General features: G+C 42.6%; 1 protein-coding gene across 9 annotated transcripts in view; it reads left to right on the forward strand.

Moving 5' to 3' along the window:
- PRRC2C (proline rich coiled-coil 2C) overlaps window positions 1-21,555 on the forward strand; it is a 75,266-nt gene extending 53,711 nt beyond the window's left edge. For 3 of the 9 annotated variants that reach the window (XM_068417024.1, XM_068417029.1, XM_068417025.1), the window contains 11 exons: window positions 1,004-1,105; window positions 5,230-5,443; window positions 6,403-6,606; window positions 7,286-7,407; window positions 7,989-8,125; window positions 10,154-10,388; window positions 10,848-10,970; window positions 12,561-12,779; window positions 14,812-14,915; window positions 16,694-16,820; window positions 20,381-21,555. In XM_068417024.1, the coding sequence (XP_068273125.1) occupies window positions 1,004-1,105; window positions 5,230-5,443; window positions 6,403-6,606; window positions 7,286-7,407; window positions 7,989-8,125; window positions 10,154-10,388; window positions 10,848-10,970; window positions 12,561-12,779; window positions 14,812-14,915; window positions 16,694-16,820; window positions 20,381-20,641 (1,848 nt within the window). In that variant the 3' untranslated portion in view covers window positions 20,642-21,555. Of the gene's footprint in view, window positions 1-1,003; window positions 1,106-5,229; window positions 5,444-6,402; window positions 6,607-7,285; window positions 7,408-7,988; window positions 8,126-9,582; window positions 9,666-10,153; window positions 10,389-10,847; window positions 10,971-12,560; window positions 12,780-14,811; window positions 14,916-16,693; window positions 16,821-20,380 lie in introns of those variants that run through there. The other 6 variants (XM_068417027.1, XM_068417026.1, XM_068417028.1 and 3 more) reach the window with 6 other exon arrangements.
- Window positions 21,556-24,307: the final 2,752 nt, after the last annotated feature.

The following is a 24,307-nucleotide window of genomic DNA, read 5'->3' on the forward strand; positions in this document are numbered from 1 at the left end:
CTCAGGTTTTTATGAGAATGTCTTGTGAATTCCATCTAAGAAATGCTTTTCAGCTTACTGCAGCATTCTTTAATGCATTTTTGAGGTAATACTGGTTGAACTTACTCTTCTGCTGGATTTTCTGGTGGTGGTGTGGTTTGTGCCTTTGGTGGTTAGTGTGGAAGACTGAATTCTGTTAGAGATGTTAGAGTATGCTCCCCTGTGAGTGTTGGAGTTGGATTTGCAACACAGGAAATGGGGGCTCCTGGCCACAAAGGATCTGTGCTATCACCTGCTTCAAAGCTTCAATATCTCTGTCTTGGATTAGCCTTATCTCATCCAGTGGAAGTCCATTAGCTGTACTCTGAATGGAGAAAGAAAGGGTCAGAAGTAATAGACTGGCCGCTGCAGTATTTTTGATACATTTAATTTAAAACTTCTAGGAAATCCATCAATGTTTTCTAGGCAACGTTAGCAATAGCATTATGTCAAGTTTATTTCCTTAAGTTTCATATCTTTCATCTTTTGGAAGAGAAGATAACTGAATTCAGTTATTGAATGGCAAATCTATTTTGGTTTGTTTCATGGTCCTGTGACTTTGGAGGTTTATAGCTTCCACTTTTCATAAACTGCATCTCAGAACTCAAGGTCACAAAGGCCCACGTACTGTATTGGTACAAAAGGGGCCAAACTTGGCTTGGGAAGAATTTTTGCATATCAGTAAACTGAAATGGTATTTTAAAGTAAATCCCAAAGCAGAAAAATGGTATTTGTTTATGCAGAAGACATGGACACTTCAGAACCTTAGTCTTCAGCCTCTTAAAGAGAGACGAGAAGCATCTCAGCACCTGCTGAATGACCTTTCCCCGCCTACCAAATTTTCACCTTATTTTATCAAAAACTCCCTGCCAAATGCTCAAGCCTTGAAGAAATTGTAGCTCACTTAATAAAGCTTGAGCTTTGCTTTTCTGGGGCTTTTATAGTAGACATAGTTAGAATGTGATGTGTGTTGCCTGCCTTTCAGGTGCCCCTGCCCCACACCCTTCCCCTCCCTAGGAGGGAGACTCTACAACAGAGCTCCAGCCTAACTCCAGTTTCTCCCGCTACCGTCGACCTCACCCTCAAGGTATGTACCACATCCCTCTAAGGGTCGTTTTCTTGCATGCAGGGGAAAAAGTTAATGGAGAACTTGCTGGTAAACCTTTTTTTTAGAGCCTTCCTTTGTTTCCTCTGCTGAACTGCTTTTGCATATAAACAGATGGCTGAAACACAAGACTCTGTCAAAGGATGCATTTGAATTATAAATCTCTAACCCCGTTTTGCATTAACACTTGGCATCTCAACCAATCTTGGCTCCCACTGCCCTGAAAAAAAAAAATCCTGGCATTTTAGCATTGTACCATAGTGTTCATGAGAAACCATCAGAATCTGACTGAGGTTTTTTGAGAGTTTAGCTTTAAGTTGCCTGGTTTGGTATTAAAGGCTGTAAGGAGTTGCTTGGTAAGCCAAGCTTGATTTCTTCTTAGCTGTAAGATTTTGGTGCAGTGATAATGTGGTTTTGAGTTGGATAGCTGAAGTTCTAAATAATGAAATGTAGGTGATGTGTTGTTGTCTATGAAGGGCAGTTTGATCAGCTAGTCAGGACGTGTTTTGTTGTGTTATAAATGTTCTGCTGTTTTCTGCTTTCCAGTGCAGAGCAAATGTGTAGAATATTTTGAATGGTGTTTCCCGTTTTGTTGGATTTTGGACTGTGTGTGTTGTATAACTCACTAACATAGAGTTGGGCTTTAGCTTTGCTACTGAAGTTTTTGGTCTTTTTTTTTTTGTGTCTGTCCTAGATTGGCTTTGTGATTGTGACTGCAGGTGACTGAACCAGTAGAAATATTGTTGCTGCTTCTAGTATTAAGGAAGAGTGATGTTTGAACTTAGTTTCTCTAAATTTTTAAAAGAAGGAATGAAACTAGGGATTGGATGCAGAACTAACACTTTGGAGAAACTTGCTTGTCAATCCCAGTGAGACTTGGCATCTCGCTGGCATAGTTTGACAGCTGCTTGCTCGTGTTCTCTACAGATGATAGTTATTAATGATCTCTTGTTAAATCTTTGCTTTTCTTTTGTTAACACTTCCTGAAAAAATGTGACATCACTTTAAAACAATAGACCAGCAAAAATGGGGAGAGGGCTGGAGAGGGACAAGTAATTTAAGAAAAATCTGGTTTTCTATTGCATTCTCATGTAATAAGTTACCATAATCTGACTTTCTGGCGCCTGACAGCATTTTTCTAAAATAGCAGTCTCTGTTTAGCAGCTAGATGTTTGATTCACATGTTGTACAGGTAGGAATGTTGCTATAGCATGATGCTGCAAAGAATGTGACACTGCTCAGTTACGGAGCAAACCGCTGTGTTTGTGTCATCCTGCAGTTTCTTTTTCTGCTGTTCTGGTGTCGGTGGTTTGATTGCTTTCTCAGTGGATGGCGGCTCTTAGATGTGTGCCAACAAAATATGTCAAAGATCTGTGTTTTGAGGCTACCTTGAAGAATGCTGACCAAAATCTGAATGGAAAGGCATTTGGAAGCAGCTTTGTCTCTGTTCCAGCCACTAGAACTCTACCTCCTTTTTGCAAATGCTGAAGGCAACAAACTTGTTTTGAAGCACACATTGAGACTATCACTTTCACAACAGGTCTTCTGGTTCAGACAGAGCAGAGCTGCTCTTTGTCATCCTCTTCAATATAATCCTTGCTTCTTTTAAAAGTTGCTTTTGGAGCAGCAGAGAAGAAAGCATTTCCTTCCTTCCCTTAAAAGAACAAAATCTCCAGGCTCTGCCTCCGTAAAGGAATAACGCATCTCCTCTTTCCTCTGTCCCCTATCACAGAAAGCTGTCTGTGAGGAAACTCAGCAGGGGAACTCAGCCACAATTGCTCCCACTACTTGGCATCTTGTTTCCTTGGAGTAGCTTTGCTAAAGACACCTTTACTAAGGCAGACATCCTCTTAAGGACTTAGCTGATAGGACTATTGATAGGTAAGGAGCTGAGCAAAAGAATGTCCCAAGCAATCTGAAACTGAGCTGCCTGGCCCTCTTCCATGTTCTGAGGTTCTATCTGAGGTTCCTGTGTAGGCATCTGGTCCAGAATCTGACATCTCTCGACTTTCTTTTTCTGATCGCTTCAACTTTGACATATCTAAGGATACGCACATTGGTATTTGTCTCCAGTTAAGTTTTTGGGTAATATGTACTGGACCATTATTGCAATGTGAAGGCCCCAATGGATCAACAGTGAAGAGAAGCCTCAAGCAACCATGATCTCCAGCCTGTGCTCTCCTTTTCCTATAACTAAGTAAGCAGTGAAAATACAGTGCTTTCCGCAGCTTTGCTTAATTTAGAGCCTCTTACTCCTTCATATCTGGTCTGTAGGTGGTGCTGCATAGGAACTTCTAGAGTACCAGTCTGGTTTGCATTTTTTTTTTCTGGCTTAAGAAGTTAGAGATTGCTAAGGAGCTCTCTAAAAGCAAAGCTGTTCGAAAACTTGTGACTCTGTTACATGCCCTTTATTGCAGATCGGTAGGGGTGTGGGATGATCTGGGATCCTGGCAGTGGTTAGGTTTGGAAGACAAAATGCAGTATGTAGACTCTAGCTTTTGCTATCAATAGTTTCTCCAGGACATCATGAAACTCAGTGAACAAAGCTTCTACATCTTCTCTGTTCAGAGATTGGCAGGTATTTCTTCACTTTCTCCTAACACCAGTGCAGTACAAGACCGTTACCCTGACTTACCAGAGCCTGTGGTGTTCAGAAAGGAGCCTCTAGTCTTACCTGTACTCCTGCTTAAGCAAAATCCTTTCCAGCAGAAGTTTGCCTTGTCTGCAAGAATCAGAACCAATTTGGAGGAAAATGTTGTGGAGGGCAAACTGAGAACAATTGCTGGGGGGGGAATGGTCTCAAAAAGGAAAATAGGTGACTTACCTCCAAATGATTTAATGTGTAACAAAGTTACCCTCCTCCCCTTTTACTCTCTTGAGGAGTACAGAACTCCACTTTCCAGGAGTGATCAATACACCTGTTACTCACTTCTTTGGATATTGCTTTGCTTGCTTTATCACTTCTGAAGCATCTGGACAAATAACCTGACACTCATGTGTGGTCTGTCCAGACAGTGCCTCACTCATGTAAAACAGGGTAGGTTGAAAGTATGACTTTCAGACTGCAGGTTCCAGTTGGGGGCTCTGCTGATCCAGGTGGTGAGGTCAGATTTGTTGGTGAATATGTATTTGCCCCTTTACTTAGATCGTTAAAGACAGCACCTGGCCTTGAGAAGCTTACAGTCTGCCAGGTGAACAATTTCAGCCTAAGGCATCCAGCTCTGCTAGCAAAATCTTTGTTTCAACTGAGGACAGCTGAAGGCTGTAGAGAACTCCATGGACTGTGTTTGAGCCTTTAAATTAGTGGGTGTAGACTGAGCATTGACATTCACTTTTCAATAGTCCCTCAGAAGTGTCCCAGTTCAAAGATTTGGCATTGTGTGTCTAATGTAGCAATAATTAGATTGGTATTGGGTGCAGTAGAACAATACTTCTTTCCACTTTTGGTGGAAGAGAAATTTGTATAAAATATTTAAATTAAAGTTTCATCTTCCTTGCTGTACAAGACTTAAACTTATAATTATTAGCGAAGTAGAGGATCATGAAGCATTTTAAGCATTAAAGCAAAGCAGTGTGCATAAGCTGTGTCAGCTCGTGATGGCTTCTTGAACAGCACTTGTGTTGGAAGTCTAAACTTGACTACTTTCATGTTTACTGAAGTGTGCATTAGATATTTTTGGTGGTCACTCAGAGTGGATGATTTACCAAGAAAGCAAGGGTCTGTTTCATTTAAATGGCCCAGATAACTTGTAAGTAAAGGACTTGATGGAAATATTTAGAGGATTTTTTTACCCTCCTTTTGCTCACTGTGTCTTTTGCTCTTCATGTCAAACAAAACCAAGCCAAATTAGTGTGAGCGAATTCTCTTTTGAGCATTGAATGTTAAGATGATGAACTGTGCACGTGTGCAGTTGGAACAGATAAGAAGCTCCAACCTAAGGCTGTTTGCTTTTTGCATGAACGGAGTTGCACGATTATGGTGACTTAAAAAAGAGGCTCGCATGAAGCCTGAATTGCTTTTTGAACTAAAAAGAACTGTTAAAAGAGGAAGACTGACTAGTTGAGACTTCCTAATATATGAGGAAATTTTGTTTTCTTTTAAATAGATGGAGTCTGCACGCAAAGCATGGGAGAATTCCCCAAACATGGGGGAGAAGAGTTCGCCAGTGACCTCAGCAGCATCTCCCATTGCTGGTGGCAGTGGCAGTAGCAGCAGCGGCAGCAACACTGGGCCAAGCAGTGGTACTTACAGCTCTTTCTCTAGTGCATCAATGCCTCCTATTCCTGTGGCGTCAGTTACACCGACAACTTCGCTATCAGGTACCAGATGTCAAGATTGGAGTATCCTGTTGTATTGCTCCTCGGTTATGTTTTCCAAGACATTAGATTCCCTTTGGAATTATGTTTAATGCAAAGCTAGCAGAAGCTTTATGCTAGTATAGAATGTTGGATCTGAACAGCAGCTTCCTGAATACTTTTTAATTAACAAGGAGATACTTGCTGTTTCACTTCAGTCAGCTGAAAAGAATATTAAGACATCTCTCTATGCTACTTATATGGACTATGCTAGTAGTAGCCTATGCTACTTACATGGACTTGAAAGAGGAGGTAAACTTCTCCTGTTGGCTACCTTGCTGGTTTTGTTTTGATCAGCTGAATGAAGGCAAGCAAGTAGATTTTGGAGCAGATGATAGTTCTGATATCCAGCTAATCACAGTCTTACTTTCATTTGTGCTATTGCTTTTGGAGTCAAAGCTTCGACAGCTCATACTAAAACCCCTCTGCACTAGGCAGAGCAGATGTTCAGCAGCTCTCGACAAACAGGGCTGGCTTCCACCTTGGTTCTTTGCAGCCAACAAAAGATGCTATATCTGGTTAAATCTTCACACCTTGGAATATTAGAATGTAGGCCCAAATCTCAGCTGAAGTGCTTGAAAAAGACCTTTCTTTGGAGCCGAGCTCTCAGCCATGAGAGGCACAACCACAGTACGTTGCAATATTTTGTTGCATAACTAACCAAGACGTCTACTTCAGTATTTTTATATGCTCCTATATTTGAGAAGGGAGATGTATTATGGTTGCAGCGCTTCCTGTAGTGAACGTAGCAGAAGCCCCCCTGTCCATCTTGTGTTGATGGAAACAGCTGCATTAGGTTTCCTTGTTCTTTACCAGTTGTGTCTGTGCTTGCATAGCTGTCCTAAAACTTTGACCACTGAAAGATGAGGCTTTGAAATATCTTTAGCTGTTTTGTGATGTAGCACTTGCTTCTCTCCTTCTAGGAGCTGGAACATACACGACCTCTTCACTGAGTACGAAGACTGCAAGCACCTCAGACCCTCCTAATATATGTAAAGTGAAACCACAGCAGTTGCAGACAAGCAGCCTAGCTTCTGCCAGTCACTTTTCCCAGCTGAGCTGCATGCCATCCCTCATTGCCCAGCAACAGCAAAGTCCCCAGGTCTATGTGTCTCAGTCTGCAGCAGGTAATAGTGTTTGTGGCTGAGAAGCCACATGTCTGCTTTTTTGGACTTCTGAAGCTGGAAAGTTGAGTTCAGTTCTGGTTTTATCTGCAGTAAAGACAGAATGATGGAGAGCATTCTGTAAGAAAATATTCACTAATTATGTTGTACTCTAAATGTGCCGGTTTCTAGCAGTAAGTGTAAAGGTGATGTGTCGTTAGCTTGTAAGTTTGAATTTCTTGACGTACCATTTTTCTGTTGCAGAATTTTAAATCACTGTTTAAGATCAAGGATGACTTAGTCTTGACTTCTTTCTTGAAGTGCTACAATAGTTTAGAATCATGGCATTTTTCTTTAAAGAAAACCCTACACTTAGTTAACCTAAACTGCATGACAGTATACAGTGTTCTTCCCCTTCCTTCACCCAAACACCTATTTTGGCCAGAATCTGTTGCTCGTCCCCCAAAAATTGCGTGGGACTGAAGATGCATATGCAAGACTGATAGATTCTGGGGATGAATTGGAAAAGATACCGAAGCTGGTTAGGCACCCAGCTCTTCAGTTCTGTTTCTTCTCCCAGTCCCTTTAGTAGCTGTCACACTGAGAAGTACTGTGACAGTGGCTGCATCTCTAACTCTTGATGAAAAGCTTTCTAGCAGGAAGATGTTTGGAATCAGGTACTAATTGTATTGTTCTTCCTGAGGTACTGCAGCTCAAATCCCAGCATTTTATATGGATACAAGTCATCTATTCAATACCCAACATGCACGTTTGGCACCACCTTCTCTGGCCCAACAGCAAGGCTTTCAACCAGGGCTTTCTCAGGTATTTGGGGATTTCTTTTTTTCTTTTTTCCCTTCCCTGTCCATATAGTCTCTAAAGCTCTACTGATGAGCTGATGGCAGCAGGGGAGAGTGGGATGAAAGAGTCTGCAAAAATGAGGTCATGCCTGCCCTTGCCATTTCATTCTGGTGCGTGCAGGCGGTGTTTGATCTCTACTGTTCCTGAGAATTAAAGTGTTTGTCATGTAAGTTGAGAGAATAAGCTTTCACTCACAAATATACTTTATGTAAAAGTACATATACACGGGAGGTGTTTATATGGCCATGTTAGTGCAGGCTTATTCAACTTTTGTAGTACAAAATTGTATACAATCTTGTGCAGTTGTTTTGTATGCCAGTTAAATGATTCATTCAGTTTCTGCTGGTTATTTGCAAGGAAAAGTGTAAAATTCAATGAGAAAGTAATTTTGTGAATGGGAGCAATACCAGCTCTGTGTGCAGCCTTGGGATTTGACATTCTTTGTTTACTTTTTATAATGGTACACAAATCCTGGCACACATTTAACTGTAGCTTTTCTACATGACTTTTGTCCTTGGATATTTAATGGTTTCTGTTTTATGCAGCCTGCTTCAGTTCAGCAGATCCCCATCCCCATCTATGCACCTCTGCAAGGACAGCATCAAGCTCAGCTGAGTTTAGGAGCAGCACCACCTGTTTCACAAGCCCAAGAGTTGTTCAACTCCTCCTTACAACCTTATAGGTAGGTAGCGTATGCAAATTTCTTTGTTTTTTTGGGTGGCAGAATTTATAGAACTTGCTTCCCTGCAGACTTGTGTTGTGTGCTCAATACCTGCCTCATCTTCCTGTCTTCCCCAAAAACTATTTCGTCTGTTTGTCCAGCTGAGAACTCTATGTGCAGATTGTCTGGTCAGTCTGCTTGTGCAGATGTAGTTGTGAAATTGTAGGTTCAAACATTCTGCATGATATTTGTATCTTTAGGAAATGAGGCTAAAAAGCTGAAAACATCAGTCTTTCATACTGAGAGAACAGAAAAAGAGGAGTCTGTCCCTTTAATTCAGTAATTAGTTTGTTATTTTCTAATCAAACCAACACTGGAGTCTTGAAACACTTTGAAATCCTAGTTTGAACCCCATAGGTGGTAGAAACTTAATGTCAGATGCATTGGGGTAACAGGGTTTTAGAATAAATGCTTTCTGTTTGCTACAAAAGATAACAGGAAGACCAGTATTTCTCAAATGTCATTGATAGCCAGACAAATTTCCACCAGAAGCCTTTCCAAAGCTGCTTTGTAGTTCCTGTCAAAACTGATTCACAGTGGTGTAATTCTGAAAAATTTTGTTAGTTTCACTTTGAGAAAGTTTCTTTGGATATTTAATTACAGGGGTTTGCATGTGCTGTAGAAAAACCTGCTTGTTGCAGTGTAGAAGGCTGAAGTCACAGCAGGTTTAATTGACTACATGTGTATCCTGACTGTGCTTGGCTGACTCTGTTGGACCAAATACTGCTTGTCCTGCCACAGCTGACAAAAGTTGTTGCAAACAGTTGGCTAGTTGCAGAAACACAATCAGTCTGGCATGCAGTCCAGATTAAATAAATGCTTCTGGCTGATCTGGTCATGCACAAACCCAGTATTAATGGAGTTTTGGGTTGTGCTATTTATAAGAGTATGAATACTTTTCCCACACCTTTAAAGGTGCAGGGGAGGATAAGCTTTGAGATGTCCTGGTCACTGTTTTTTTTTAAAAAAAAAAAAAAAAAAAAGCTTGTGAAAATGTTTTTGGCTACATTGAAGACAGTCCTCTGCATACATTCTGGAAAAGTCTCACCAGTGCTCAGAGTGCAACTGTAAAAATGTTTTGCAGTTGAGGAAAGGTACAGAGCAAAGCTAACCCGGGTGTTCTGTCAGGCAAGCACATGGCCACTCCACTAACAGATTAACAGTGCCAGTGCTATGCTGGTACATAGCAACCAAGTGATAAAGTGAAAAGTGGCTTTACATCAAAAACACTCTCCTGAGCTGAAGGGGTTTGAGAGGGGCATTTATTTAAAAACTCTGATTGTTCAGTCTGAAGGTGACTATTCAGCAAGCTCTTAATGGAAATGTATGGATAAATACTTCTGATGGACTAAAACAACCTATCTGTTGTGGTGCTTTGCTGTACTGGTTTTGGTCTTTGTTTTTTAAACAAACTGCAGCTTCCCCATGCTGGTGACAAGGCCATTGAATATCTAGTTAAAATTAAAGGCTGTAGTGTCTGGCTGTGTTACTATTTTGAAGCCAAAGCATTCATTTGGAAACTCCAGTTGTCAGCATCCAGTGATTTAACCTGTAAGTATTAAAAGTTGGACTGTAGAGATCTGTGAAGTCAAGAGAACAAAGCAGTTTACTTTATTACTAAGTGGAACTACTCAACATGTGCTCCACCATCCTACCTTATAGCACAGGAACTAAGAACTGGTAGCTTCTGTATGTTACAGTTAAGTTATGCAAAAACTATTTTGGCATGCACATCTAAATAGCTAAGTGTATTTTAAGATGTAAACAAAAAGCGTAGTCATTTTTTCCTGTGGCCTTCAGTAGCATCTGTGATTTTGTTGTGTGCAGAGTAAATAGAAAAATATACCTTTCTAAGGTGAAAATCTGTTCAGTAGAGCTAAGTGTTTGTTCTAATTCCATTTAAAGAATATAATCTGTGTTCTGAATTTTTGACAGCTCATTGTTGAGCTCTTTCTGCATTTTTCTTTATAATGCTTCAATCTTTTGCAGATCCCAGCAAGCTTTTATGCAAAGTGGTTTGTCTCAGCCATCACCAGTAGTTCTGTCTGGCACAGCCTTACACAACTTCCCAGCAGTGCAACACCAGGAGCTTGCTAAGGCACAGTCAAGCCTGGCATTTCAACAGACTTCTAATACACAACCTATTCCTATCTTATACGAACATCAACTTAGTCAAGCTTCAGGACTGGGAGGCTCTCAGCTTATTGATACACACATTCTCCAGGTAGGAAATGCTCCAAAATGCAAAACTTCTGTGACAGTTTGATACAGATAATGCAGTAATAAATCAAGTATTGCTCAGCTTGGGATAAGCCCACCTCTGTGATAATTACACGATAGTCAAGGTGTCAGGAAACAAGATGCTTGGAAGGGAATTTCTTTTCATTTCATAAAGGTACATTAGCATAATCTCTGAATTGAGGATTGTTCCCCAAACTACAGGGCTCCTTGCACTTCTATCACTAATTGGAGCTTCAGGTTTAATTTCTGTTACGGTAGGTGATAAAGGGCTATTCTGCCTCTTGCAAATGAGAGCTTTGTCACAAGCTGAAACCTTCAGGTTGTCAGCTTCATATGCTGTGGCTTCTACTGTACTGGTTGAAATACAGAATGATGTGCCATGCTGTCTCAGAACTGGTCTCCTAAGTATTCTTAATGTAATGGTGTCTCTCACTCTTCCTAGGCCAGAGCTACACTCACTCAGGCTTCAAATCTGTACTCTGGGCAAGTTCAACAGCCTGGCCAGAGCAATTTCTACAACACTGCACAGTCTCCCAGTGCTCTCCAGCAGGTAAACTATGGCATGGTAAATTTCCTAAATTGTATTCTTCTTAAAAGCATGTTATTGATGATGGCTTTTGTGGGATGGGGGTGGAGGTGGGGGCTGAGAATCTTTAATTCTTCTAAAATGCAAGAATCTAAAATTGGTATCAAAGGAGAGCTATTGCAGCAGCACTGAAAAACTGGGTTACTGAGAATTTGGGTGGCCTACCAGTTCATGTTGATCATTTGTCTCTGGCATCCTTCTCTTCATTTTCCAGTGACAGGCAAAGATTTAGTTGGCACAGTGATGTTGCTAATTGATTGAGGCATATGCTGCCTGTATGAGGGCAGGTATCAGTGATGGTGGAGAGACACAAACTCCAGGTGCTTAGTGCAGCCTAACTGTTGACACCAGATCTCATTGAGATGAAAGCTCAGAGCTGCTGTGTACATCAACGATATCAAATATGTAGAAAACAAATGAGAAGTCAGCAGATAGATGTTCATACAGGCAAACAAGACAGCCAAGTCAGTAACCAGTAACCTGCATCAGGAGGTTTGTGTAATAATTCCAGTGATTTTAAGTTTTTTGAATTCTTTTGTGAAAGAACTGTTAATTTGCTGTGTGCAAGCATTCTGTCATATTTACAGGATGCTGTCTAGTGGTTTCTGTCTTCTGGTTCCATTTTTTTAAGTGGCTTTTTTAAAAAAAGCTTATGATGGACTGATCTATTATAATAACCTACTTCAAGCGCATGAAAAGTTGCCAAGACAGACATCTAGAAGAGTCTTAAAAAATTGGATCTCATCTGTTGGAAATCTAGTATAAAGTTTTAAGGACCTTTTAGAAGGGTTAGTGCTTTTAATGTGTTCAAGCTTGGCTGTCTCTATACTTTTAATCTATGTTATCCTTCAAATCAGAACCCTAGTAGGTCTTTCGTATCAGAAGAATATCATCTCATTCTTCTAGCCACACTCAGAATATAATTTTGCAGGTTGTGGATTGATGGTCAGACTAGGAAATGCAGTAACTCCTGCCAGTCAGGTCACTGCTGTGGTATTTTCACATTTATCACTATCATTCTGTGGTATTTTCAGCCCACAGCACTCCCTGTTAATGCAAGCAAGGGACAGCCTGTGGTTTGTTTGGTGGGGGTTTTTTTTGGGGTTTTTTTGTTTTTTTTTTAAGCTTGGACTGCTGGCTGTTGGGACTCCTGGAAAGTAGAATACAGTTTTCATCCCAAACTGTGTCCTTATGATGACTAAAATTATTTGAAGTAAATAAATAACCCCATCCACCCCCCTAACTGGCTATTTTATTCTACTTTTATTTTCTGAGTTGAATTAAATTTACTTCTTCATACAACGAAATCATGATGAATGATGTTGCAGTTAGGAGCTAGCATGCAGCTTTGTTTCTGAAAAGCAAAGACCCAAATGCCATTAGAATTGTTTATAAAGACAGGCTAAACAATAAATTCTCTTATTTGCTCGCAGCTGTCTGGGTAAATGTATGAACTCATTAAGCCATTTACCTTGAATATAACTGAAGTCACAGAGCTAGTAAAAAAAGGTTAAATAATGGCCCTTGTGTATATGTTACTGGTGATTTTTGTACTTTTTTGTTTTCCAGGTGACAGTTCCTTTGCCAGGCTCACAAATTTCTCTGCCCAACTTTGGATCCACTGCACAGCCACTTATTGCCCTACCCCAATCTTTACAACCACCACTACAGCACACACCACCACAAGCGCAGGCTCAAAATCTAAGCAGATCTGCACAAGTAAGCCAGCCTTTCAGAGGATTAATCCCAGCAGGAACTCAACACAGCATGATTGCTGCAACTGGAAAGGTAACAGTATTGGTAGATGTACAGTACAAAAATTAATACAAAGCACAGCTGTGTGCTGTTTTATAGAGCCAGCATGGCAACCCAGGTTGACTCTTGCATCTGAAAATCTGCCTTGACTTTAAAAGGTAGGGAGGGGAAGATAGAAAAGCCAGTCAAGGTTAGTTCCTTTGTGGCTGGGTCTGTGCATTTTGTAAAGGTTTAGCTGAGTTTTTGTAGCTAACTTGATGTACTAGTCAATTTGCAGTGTAGGAATACGCAGTTTGACATTGACTTTGTGGACTAGTAGGGTATTTCATGTACAAGCCATGTAGAAAATAGTACAGGACTGTCGTTTGAGCAGCAGGCAAACAACATTACACTGTCAGGGCTGGTTTCTGATTCTGGTCGTGCATGTGTTCATCGCCTTGTTTCTGGTCTCATACTGGAGCAAGTTGTATGGGATCAAGTCTTTCTGGTGCAACAAACTGGAGTTTTAGGGCCTTCAGTGGACTCTGTATCAGCTGTGACCTTAAACCAGAATTAAACTCTACTGATGTTGCTGGGGTCTGCTTTTCTGAATAGCACAGCAAGGTGCATATTGAGAACGTAGCATGGTATGCAAGGCAGGACCTTTGATGTGTTAAAAAAGAAAAAAAAAAGGCTGGTCTTGCAGCTGAAGAAAGCTCTCCTGGAGTGACAGCTCCAGTAAGGAGGTAACACTGAAATACACGAATACCTGGGAGGGAATTCTCTCCTTTATCTGGAGCTGCTGTGGTAATTGCTAATGAGGGGATGTGTGGAGCTGGCTTCCAATCACAAGGTCTCTTGTCTTAGATGGAATCACAGATTTACAGGCACCTGGGATTTTCGGATAGTGTGCAGCACAACGCAGTTGCAGCATACTTTCAGGTGAGCAGTGGGTGATAACACTGGACACGAACACAGCTAAGCTTTCTGTCAGACATAGCAAGGTCTGTCCCCAGAGCAGGGAGTAATCTAGCTCTGGAGCTGCACCTGAAATCCTTACAGCTTGTGGCCTAGATTTTAGGGTGCTTTTGAGTATAAAATGACCCTGCTGTCCCAATGGTTTACAGCTGTGATAAGAAAAATCTCTCAGGCATTAATTCCATGTCTTGGACAGTAATGGCAAGCAGAATTTCCGATGACCTAGATGAAGTTTTCATCCTGTCACCCACCAGAGTATATGGTGATTTTTGCACCGTTCAGTTTTCTAGCTTCATAGGATCTGGCCAAACCTTTTAACCTGTATAATTTTTATGAGCCCATCTTCCAAGCAGTAGCGTGTTTCTTGCTGCAGTTGTCATGGGAAAATGATTGCTCATTTCAACAAGAAACAAGGAAGAGCTACAGTGGGATGGTGGCCATAGGTGACTTTTATTCCCTGTTTTAAGGGTTCCATCATGTTCCTGCTAAAGAAAGTCAACTTAAAACAGCCACTCACTTTTAACTGATTTATTGTTGCCATTACGCTTCATGGCTGTGTGTGGAAAGATACTGTTCTGGAGACTAATTTATTCTGTTGAGTGTATCTGCAAAATAACATGCAAGATTCGTTGCTCCATTTAGAGTCTGGAGATTTTTTGTGTGAATGACAGCTTAGGTTTTGCTGTGCTTTTGGTTTTTTTATAGAACTGGGTTATTGTATAGCACTTTTCACTTCAGCATTTTTCGGGATTGTATCTAAATATTTGCCGGTGGTACCTGAGAGGAGGAAGGAAATTTCAACCCTGAAACATCTTTTTAGGGCCAAATATGTAAAATGAGTCGCAAATCCCCTTTCGTTACATAGGAAGATCAAGTTAGAAAGCCAGTACCATTGCTGGAAGTGCCAAATAGTGCAGGAAAATTGTACACAGAGGTGTTTATGCTGCTGGGGTTGTCCTAATTATGAGAAGCCATTTTGCAATCTGGGTTTTGCCTCCACTTAACTGACCTGTTTTCATTGAGAAAAATGTGAGGTAAGCTAACAGTTACTTAGTAAATGTAGTTTTTCTTGAATGAGATCTAACATGTCCATTGCTGTGTTTTTCAGATATCAGAAATGGACTTGAAGGCCTTTGGAGGTGGCATTGATGTTAAACCTGGAACACCACCAGTTACTGGTAGAAGTACTACTCCAACCTCCAGTCCCTTCCGGTAAATCTCTCTTAAGCTCAAAATTCCTTGAAATCAGAGCTAGAAAATGTACCTAGTCATGCATGAACAGCCAGTTCTAGAAAGGTATGAGGTGAGGGGCTACTAATATAAAATAGAATGCTTAATCTTAGCTTAAAAGCAGCATTCCTGCTGCTCATCAGATCTGCTATAGTTGGCCAGAAATACATAGCTCTGAAATAAAACATTAAAAATATTATTTTGATTAAACGAAACTAAACAAGTCATGTAAAACGACCTGGGGGTTTTACCAGGAAAGCACAGAAGTGGCAGGGAAGATGTACTTTGGGATAAAACTCTGAGACAATTTCTCTTAATTGCGGTGCTCAAAGTAAAAACACTTAAAGGCTTACACTGCAGTTGTGGCAACAATTCTGTTAGAGAACTAAGAATGATTGCAAGATCTATAAGCTTCTCCCAAGTTAAATTAGTAAGCTGTTTGCAGGTTTGCTTGGTTAATTGGCAGAATTAACAGAATCTTGCTCATATGTAGATACACTTCATGGTAAACCTACTAGACTGCTTGTGGGTGAAGTTACTGAAGGAACTTGAAAATGGAACTTTGCTACAAGATAGCTTTGTTCTTGAAAGCTGCGCTCCCATGTACAATAACTATATTTGGTGGCTTTCACTGTAGCAGACTGACAGTGTTCAGGCTTTTTTAGTGAAGTAGAAATGAGATTTTGAACTCAATGCTGAAGTTGTGCCTCCAATACTTCACCTAAGAAAAAAGTGAAGGGATGAGGAAGAAGAAACTTGAATTTGCGAGCTAGTCAGCATTTAGGACGATTGATTCGATGGTATATATCTTAGAGATTCCACACGAGATGTCTCTTTTCCTAGCAGCCAAAGCAGGGCTTATCATAAGCTTTTTGCTCTTAAGTATAGAGGTACTGGGTAGATCAACAAAAGCATAATAGATCTCAAGAGTTCAAAGTGAAAACTAAACGGAGACTTCTTTAAGCTTACAAAATGTTGATGTGTGTTGAGTTTAGCTGTCTTCCTTGCCACTGGTGCCCTGCTGCTCATTTTACGTTAAGTAAGTGTATCACCCACACACTCGGCATGAGAACGCTCTGCGAATCAAGCTCCATTTCCTAAAGAAGGATGTTCCCTCTTTTCTCTTTATCTGAGGGCTGTTTGGTGCCTTTCCCCCAGATAATCTTTCAGGCTTCATTTAATTCATGCTGATTAGTACCTCTTAAAAGTTTTAATGGCAGGTCATGTTCTTCAGCCAAATAAAACAGGGGAGAGAGCATTTTCTGTGAATTCTTGAAATCTGTTCAAGTGCATTTTGAAACGTTTGACAACAGGTAAGAATGGAAGCAGCTGCACATGGCAGCTTCTGCTGCGCATGCTTAATGCTTGTTGTGACAAGCTCTGAACTTGACACGATAGAGCAAACTGTGTAAAGGGGTAGGACTGAACATAAGATAGCAGGGATGGGAAGGGGAACACACTTCTAACATCAGTATTTGTGTTATGAATAGTTTTGGGAAAGGTTCCCTTTCGTACAGACTTTACCCTGGAATCTTTCCATATCCTGAATATTTCGGATTGTGGTTTCTCTTTATATTCTTAAATTCTGAGGTTTTTTTGCATTTGAAACTAACAGTAGGTACAGAAGAATATCTGATACCAGCTTCTCTAAGATTATATTTTCCCCCTCCAATGCTGCATTTCTAGTTAAGTTGTAACTAAAGGCAGAAACATCCTCTGGATGAGAGCAGTGTGATTCTAACTGGTGTTCTTTTCTTTAGGGCCAGTTCTACAAGTCCTAACAATCAGTCCAATAAAATGAACAGCATTGTCTACCAGAAGCAGTTTCAGTCAGCAGCTGCCGCTGTGAGAATGTCACAGCCATTTCCTGCACAGTTTGCACCACAGGTGGGTGACTGGTGGCTTCCTACAAACAAGTCTGTTTCTCTGTATGACCTGGTGACTCTATAACTCGGCTGTGTTTCCTCAGGCTTTATCATGGGGAGGTACAAAATGGAATCCTTAAAGAAAATGAAATGGTATGAGAAAAATTATTTCAAGCCCAAGGCCAGAAAAAAACCCTCTGATCTTGCTAACTAGGAGTGTGGATTTTGTGGTGTGTTTAATTTTGAGAGTTCTGTGCACGCTGAGGAATTTAATACAAGTTGTGAATAATGTAGAACAGACAGTAGTTCTGCTGGCTTCCCCATGCAGCTGTAACGCTCCTCATCCTGCAGAAGCAGGTCATTTGATTGGGGAAAGGGAGAAGCTTTGTGTGTCAGAAGGGTCCCAGTGCATATTTTAAATGTTTAAAGACAAAGCAGATTTGCAGTTGTTTGTCTGAGATGCAGCTCTCGGGTGTTGGTGGAGCAGTTCAGGTTGGAAAGGATCTCTGGAGGTCATACAGTCCTTACAAAGCGGGGCTGATGGCAAAGGGCTGGGTTTGCTTCTGGCATCCCAGGGAGCACAGCTTACAAGGGTGGTGCATCCCTGTTACGGGTGTAGCCAGGCTGCTAGGGAAATGTAGCCTCTCTAAAAATGTAGGATATTTCTGCCTGTCTTTTAGCATTTGGAATGTTTGACTGCAGGACTTGAGATGCGATTTTTTTTTGGTTGCCACTAGCAGAGACTACCCAGCCTTTCCAGGGCTGCCTTTCACTAGTGGCTCCTCCACTGCCTTGCATGGGTCTTCTCCCTTATTACCTGCTGGTTTTAAGTTGTTGGTACTGCTTTCAGGCACAGCAGCACTACAGGACTGGTGTTTTTTCTGGAGTTCAAGCATGGCCTTTCTTAACATAAAAACCCATTTTCTTGACATCAGTTTGATGGCAGAGCAGGAATTTTTTCCCCTTTGAGATAATGCCAACGTTGCAATCTAGTTGGCAATTTTCTAATTGCGAAATGTCTCTTTTTGTTGTTTTTCCCCCACTTAGATCCTCTCTCAGCCTAACCTGCTCCCTCCATTGGTAAGAGCCCCATATACTAACACCTTCCCAGCACCTGTTCAGAGGCTGCCAATAGTACCGCATAGTCAGATGCCGTCTCAGATGACCACAGGCCTTGTGAGCCACCCTCGTTTACCGCGTGTGGCCAGAGGTCTCTGTGGATCAGTATCTGGAGCCAGAGGCAATCAGGCCCAGGCTGCGATGAAGGCTGAACGAGACATGAAGGTTAGTATTTGAACAGCAGTGCTGTTAACACCAGTTCAGTCTTGACAGCTTGTAGGGCAGGAATGTGTCTGCAAATCATGTCTTAATTAAAATGCCTCTGAACCCAAAGCCGGTAGCTGGGCCTTTAACAGCTGAACACAGAGCTTCTCTAAGCCCTGGTTTTTTTAATAAGAACTTCAGACTAAAAAATTTGTAGGGAGCTTCCTTTCCCAAGTGGTCTTGTGGTGAGCGGTTGTGAAGCTGCCACTGCTGTCAAAGGCAATCTGACAACTAGGTTTCAAGAGCCTGGATTTTTGGAGTGAGTGGTGAAGCCTACAAACCTGGCTGTTAGCTGTCATTTCACATCTGCCTCCCCAGCTCTGAGCAGCAGTATGAACCCTCCTGTTCCTGCCAGCCTCGCTCCTTGGTGATTGTGGAGATTCATTTCCCAGTGGTTTGAAATGCCTGTGATTAATTCTCTGGTAGAATGCAGTAGCATGACGCACTCCACAGAAGAGGTGGCTGCATTTTGGTGGCAGGTGATGAGAGTCATCGAACTTGTTAAGGCACTTTGGGACCCTTCAGGTTGAGGCAAACTCTTCTTATCAAGACAGGACTGCAGTATGGAGCGTCTGTGTAGGGACACAGTTGTACTCTTAGCCTGTTTTCTGCAGAATAAGTTGCTTGTATGAGTAGATGGTACTGAGGAGCTCCTTCATCTACGGTCATTTGCCGTAACCCACGCAGCGAGGTGTAAAAGCAGAAGAGGGCTTGCTTTTCCTGGTAATGTGTGGTTGTGGGAGAACTGATTACCCCTTAAATTCAAGGTATTTGGTCCATTTAGTTTTCTACCACCGGTTTATGCTAGCTGTAGACTTCCCAGGTGATGCTTAGTGTATTATCTTGAGTCTATATTGTGAATTGAATCTAGCCAGTCATGGCAAACACTAATACGCAGTCCTGGTTTTCTGAATCTCCCTGCAAACACTGAGCAGAAGAATGTGAGTTATGCGGTCACGCTTGGTTACTCGTGATCAAGTCATCCCCCCTTCTAGCCTTAACCTCAGGGGATGGCTGAAATCTCTGCACAAGATTTCAGGTGTCCATCTGGCTCCAGTCAAATCAGACTGTTGTTGCAGTCCTGCACACCAGAGTTCATAGGTTTGTTTTCTGTTCTGTTGCTGGTTTAGTTACTTGGAGCAACTACACAGTATTAAAGCCAAGACCTCTTGTTACAGGCTTTTGCTGGTTTGTTTTTTTCCCCTGTTTTCTGTAAAAAGCATAAAATACTTGGAGAGGTACACAGAGGCTTAGTGTCTGTATTGTGGTTGGGGTTCCTTGTACCAGATAGACCTTTTTAATTTAAAAAAAAAAAAAAAAAAAGTGTTTGACTGCATTGGGCTTGATCAGGCTGCTTCCAACAGATGGAACTCATAATGCAGCTCCTGCTTTGCCTGAGTCTGGGCAGGAAAGTCAAGTGCTTGGTCTGAAGCATCTGGTCTGCACCGTGCTTCACTGACAAATGAAGGGTCTAGGGTAAAACTGGAACTGAAACATGTAGCCACAAAGGCTGAATTTCACAGGTGCATGTCGAGGTTACCAGTAGGATTCAGAGGAGGGATTTTGAAGGAAGCCAGGCAGTAGTTTGTGCTTCCTGGAGTGAGCGCCCGCTTTGAGTGGGAAGCAGATAAGGCTTCAGATTACATATAACACAGCCTTGAACCAGGTTCACTTGCATCCCCATTGCAGGCTCTGAAGTCTGTGTCCAGAACAACAGAGGGGAAAAAACGTGGGTGCTCAGACTAGCTTCTGCTGCTGTGATAGAGCCCCTGCTCTCAAGGAGTCCAGACTGCACTGCGGGAGGAACGGCAGCTGGCACGGCCCTCGGTGCCGACAGCGCCTGTCTGGCTGGGGTGGTGGCAGGGCTCGGGCAGCGTGCGGTCACCCACGCCTTCTGGTCATGTCTGACTTACGCTTCGCTTTGAGCCTACTGTAGGCAGTGTTTATACTTTTTAAGCTCTGCAATAATAGTGGCATAAAAAGATGTTAGAAAATGCTTCGAACTGTTGTCCTTGATCCTCTTTTCTTCGTGAGGATTAGGAAGAGCGAGGGAAGCCTAGGCATAATGTTAAAGCACTACTGAGGAGCCAAGCACCCAGATGTGGTGACATCTGGGAAGCAAGTGATAGACAGTGCCTTTCTAGGAAAGTCTGGCCACTGTGGTCAGTCCTTACTCTTTCTTTTAGGAAATACTTTTGTGAAGTCACTCTTATTCCAATGCCCTCTCCTTCAGTAAACATATTTTCTCCCTTTCTTAAGGCAAAGCAGAGAGCAGAGGTCCTTCAGTCCACCCAGAGATTCTTTTCTGAGCAGCAGCAGCAGAGCAAACCCATAGGAGGCAAAGCGCAGAAAGTGGAGGAGAACGGGAGCAAACCCGCCGAGGCAATTGCTGACTCTTCAGGAGTCTGCCAGGACAAAACCGAGGAAAAGCCTGCCCCTGCGCCTGCCACAGCAACAAAACCTGTTAGAACTGGACCAATCAAACCTCAGGCAATCAAAACTGAAGAAACAAAATCTTAGAGGCTGTGTTTCTGTGGAGGTGGGGGAAGAGGGGAGGGCGGGTGAGATGACAGCAGCATGAATTCGTAGCCCAAAGGACAAGACAACAGTCTTCTCTCCCTGCAGGGCTCTGGACGGGACATGGAAGCTATCGGCAGTTACGGATGCAAACTGCTGCATATCCAGCTGAGCTTCTGGGCTCTTTGGGCTTGTATCTTCTCTAACAGCATGACGGCTGCTTTTGGTGTGTGCACGTCCTGCACATGTGCGCGTGTTTTGGCTTACACACCTGTATGCTTCCCAAAGTGAAAAAAATTGAGAAATAGCAACGGCGGGGAAGAAGGTGGTTGGGGAGGCACGTTCCTAGCTGACAAGATGAATACTTTTATTTTCTTCAGGCTCTGATCTTCAGCTGCTATTTATCTTTTTATAAACCCATGAGTATGAGAACATGCAGATCTGAAGATGGTGCTGGGCCAATTAATGTGTGTTAAGTTTTTAGTGACTTCAGCAGCTTCTATCTTGTAAAATAAGCAGAGGGATTCATAGAGCTGGCAAAATTGCCTTTGCCCTGTGACATCTAACCTGATGTAATAACACAAGGAGTAATGCTGATGATGTTGAAATTCCCTCTGAAGGCAGTGCTTTGCTGGCTGCTGCTTCTTGGATGACAATATACTGTATTTAGATCACCGTATGAAAACGCTACTTGGCCACCCGTGTTCTCTCCACCCTCTCCCCCACCCTCAGTCATTCACCTCTGGAGTTGAAAGGTTCGTTGCCTCGATGGTCAGGTTTGTTCTGTTCACCTCTGTCCAGCTGTCCTTATATGATGCGAGTGATCTTTAAACGGTTTCCAGTTTATGTCTGTATACAGCAACGAGCACTTCGAACTGTGCCACAAGAATAAAAGAAACCTTACTGGATTAAAGAGAGATTTATCCAAAAGGTGCATTCTTTATATCAGAGCTGCGTCGCACCACCTCCTTGCCCAGTGTGCTGGAAAGTAGAATCAAGTCAAATAAATGCCTTTTTAATTGTATCCTCTAGTATTATAGCTGTAGGACAGTACTGTATGATACTTCTGTGAATGTAAGATATCCTGTACCTGCTTATGATATGTAGTAGTGACTGTGCTATACTGGAGCTGTTTTTAATAATGTTATTCTAGAGGTTTTTTTCCAGACAATGATTGAAAAAGCTAATAAAAAGCACCAGGTACCACATCAGTAGCAGAATTTGCTGGTTTTTTCTGGGATTTTTTTTTTTTTTTTTACATTTTTTGGAAGGAAGAGTGAGCTGAAAGTCTAATGTGTATAATTTTGTTCAAATGACTGCAGAAGCTGGAAAGGCTGTTGCTGCTATTGATGCCTAGTGAATCGCTGTTGGTTATCTTTTTATATAAATATATATATAATTTGAATTTTTGGAAACTTTAGCTGTGATGTCAACTTTGGAAAAAAGTATCCCACTTGTAGTGTGAGTTGGCATTGTACAGAAATTAACAGCCATATTGGTCTAGAAATGTTAAACTTAATTTTTTTTTTTCCATTTGTACAGGGGTAACGCACTGTATTAAATATGTACGGTCTTATTTACATGGGTTTGATTACAGAAACTAATAAAGTATTCTCTAAATAAAGTATCCGGGTAATCTCATAATTAGCAAAGTACTACAAGACACAAGGAGAGCACCTGAACGTCACGTGCCCAGTGAGGAGTGTGTAATACAACCAGACTTCTAAAGAAGAACAGTTTGAAACGGCTTGTTTCTGTCTGCCCCGGCACTTCTGATCTCGTTCTCCAGTGAAGGTCTCTCAGGACATGGCTTCCATCAAGGCCTGGAAGGAGACAGCTGGTTGTGTTCGCAAGATGTTACATCTCCGGTGTGCTGGTGAGCTGCCTGCTGCTGGAGGCTTCTGGTTTCCTGGAGAAGAGCCGCTCGTCAGAGGAGACCTGGGTGAGCCCAGCCGGCTCAGCGGGTGAGTACAGGCGCTGGCTGCACAGGCACCCTCGCACCAAGGGGCTGTTAAAAGCAAGAGGTTTTCTGCAGGAGTGAGCCTTGACCTGAGCCTTGATCTGATCCTTCCCACAGACGCGGGAGGCTTCCTTCTTGTGCTGCTCCTGACCTCCTCCCTTCCCAGCTCGCTGCAAGCAACACGCACGTTCAAATGACGCAATTCCTGGCTCCTGCCTTGAAGGAAGGGGCAGAATGAAGGGTTAAGCATCTTCCAGTGTGGGGTGAAGGCTCCCTGGGCTCCCTGCCCTGGGGCTGTGGGGTGATGAAGAGGCAGGATCCTGTTGGTCGGCCACCAGAGGGAACTCTGGGTTCGTAACAAACACCAGAAACCACCTGTTTGCTGAGAAGTAATTCCTGGCTTGCACTGCACCTCCAAGGAGCCCAAAGAACGGAAAGGCTGCCATGGGTGTCGGGGTGGCTCTGGAAGCGCCGCTGGGAGCCATGCGGGTTTGCCTGTGGGCAGGGGTGTTGCTGCCAGCCCAGCGGTGGGTCGGAGCAGACAGAGCTGGGTGGGAAGCGGGGTTTGGGGGCACCAGAGGAGCTGGAGTCCTCTCCTGCCGAGGTTGGGTCTTTTAGGGGGTACAACTGCAGCAATCTGGAGTACATAAAGCTGCTGTCATCCACAAACAGAGCGATGGGCAGAAGTAACCTCTGAGTAGGTAACACCACAGGTAAATCACCTTTTTAACAGGAACCGTACGAACACAGCTGCAGCAAACGCTCAGGGGAAGGAAGAGGGAGGGGGGGAGCTGAGTGAATGCAGACATTGGTTTTGTCTATAAATGTGCTATAAAAGAGTGAGTTATGCTGATGTTTCCCTTTTCTGAGGCTGTCTTCTGCCTGGTTCCTCTTGGAAAGACCCCCTAAAAATGGGAAATCGTTCACCAGACTCTTCTATTTTTAAGGAAATGCCGCTGAAAGGATTAATCTTAAATTCTGCAATAAAGCCACTAGAAAAGTCAGAGGAATTTCCCACAGTCAGCTGTGGGAGCGTATCAAGCTTTTGGCTGTTTCTTGCGCTGAGCCAGAACAAGGATAATACTTCTGCAGGAACTTAATTAAAAGCAAATGCTTGGGCATTTTGTGCACCCGAATAACCTGATTTTGATGTGTGCCTTCCCAAAACAGCCCCCACCACCCCGGCTGCCTTTGAGGCAGAGCTGAGCTTTCAGTCAGTGACGCCGGTTCATTGAATATTTTTATGGCATTTAACCAGATAACTTGCTCCTGGCCATTTACGCTGGAATAGAACTTGTTTTTTCAATTTGAGTGGGATTTGGTGTGTGATCTCTTTTCTAGGACTCTGGTCATCAAAAAAAATTGTGCTGAACTTCCCATAAATGAGGAACTATTTTGTTTGGGGAATTCACTTTTTTTTTTTAATTAATAATATTCAGTCTGCAAAAAGACTGTAACTTTTCTCGAGGGCGAGAGCAGAGGGGGGTTAAATGTGACTGGGGCCAGATCCAGCAACCCCCCGGGCTCAGGCTGGCTTCTTGCTGGGGTGCGCGAGGGGAGGGACTCTCCGGGCTTGTTTTTGCAAAGCCTGTTAAGTAAAGCTGTGTGTTCAGCGCTGTTCAGCTCCAGCCCAGCTTTCTGGAAAGGCTGTGTATGGTGGCTTGTCTTCGTTTATTTTCTTAGTCAAGTAAGTGATGGACTTCCCAGCC

This window comes from Nyctibius grandis, chromosome 21, assembly GCF_013368605.1.
Source record: "Nyctibius grandis isolate bNycGra1 chromosome 21, bNycGra1.pri, whole genome shotgun sequence".
NCBI classification, from domain to species: Eukaryota; Metazoa; Chordata; class Aves; order Nyctibiiformes; family Nyctibiidae; genus Nyctibius; species Nyctibius grandis.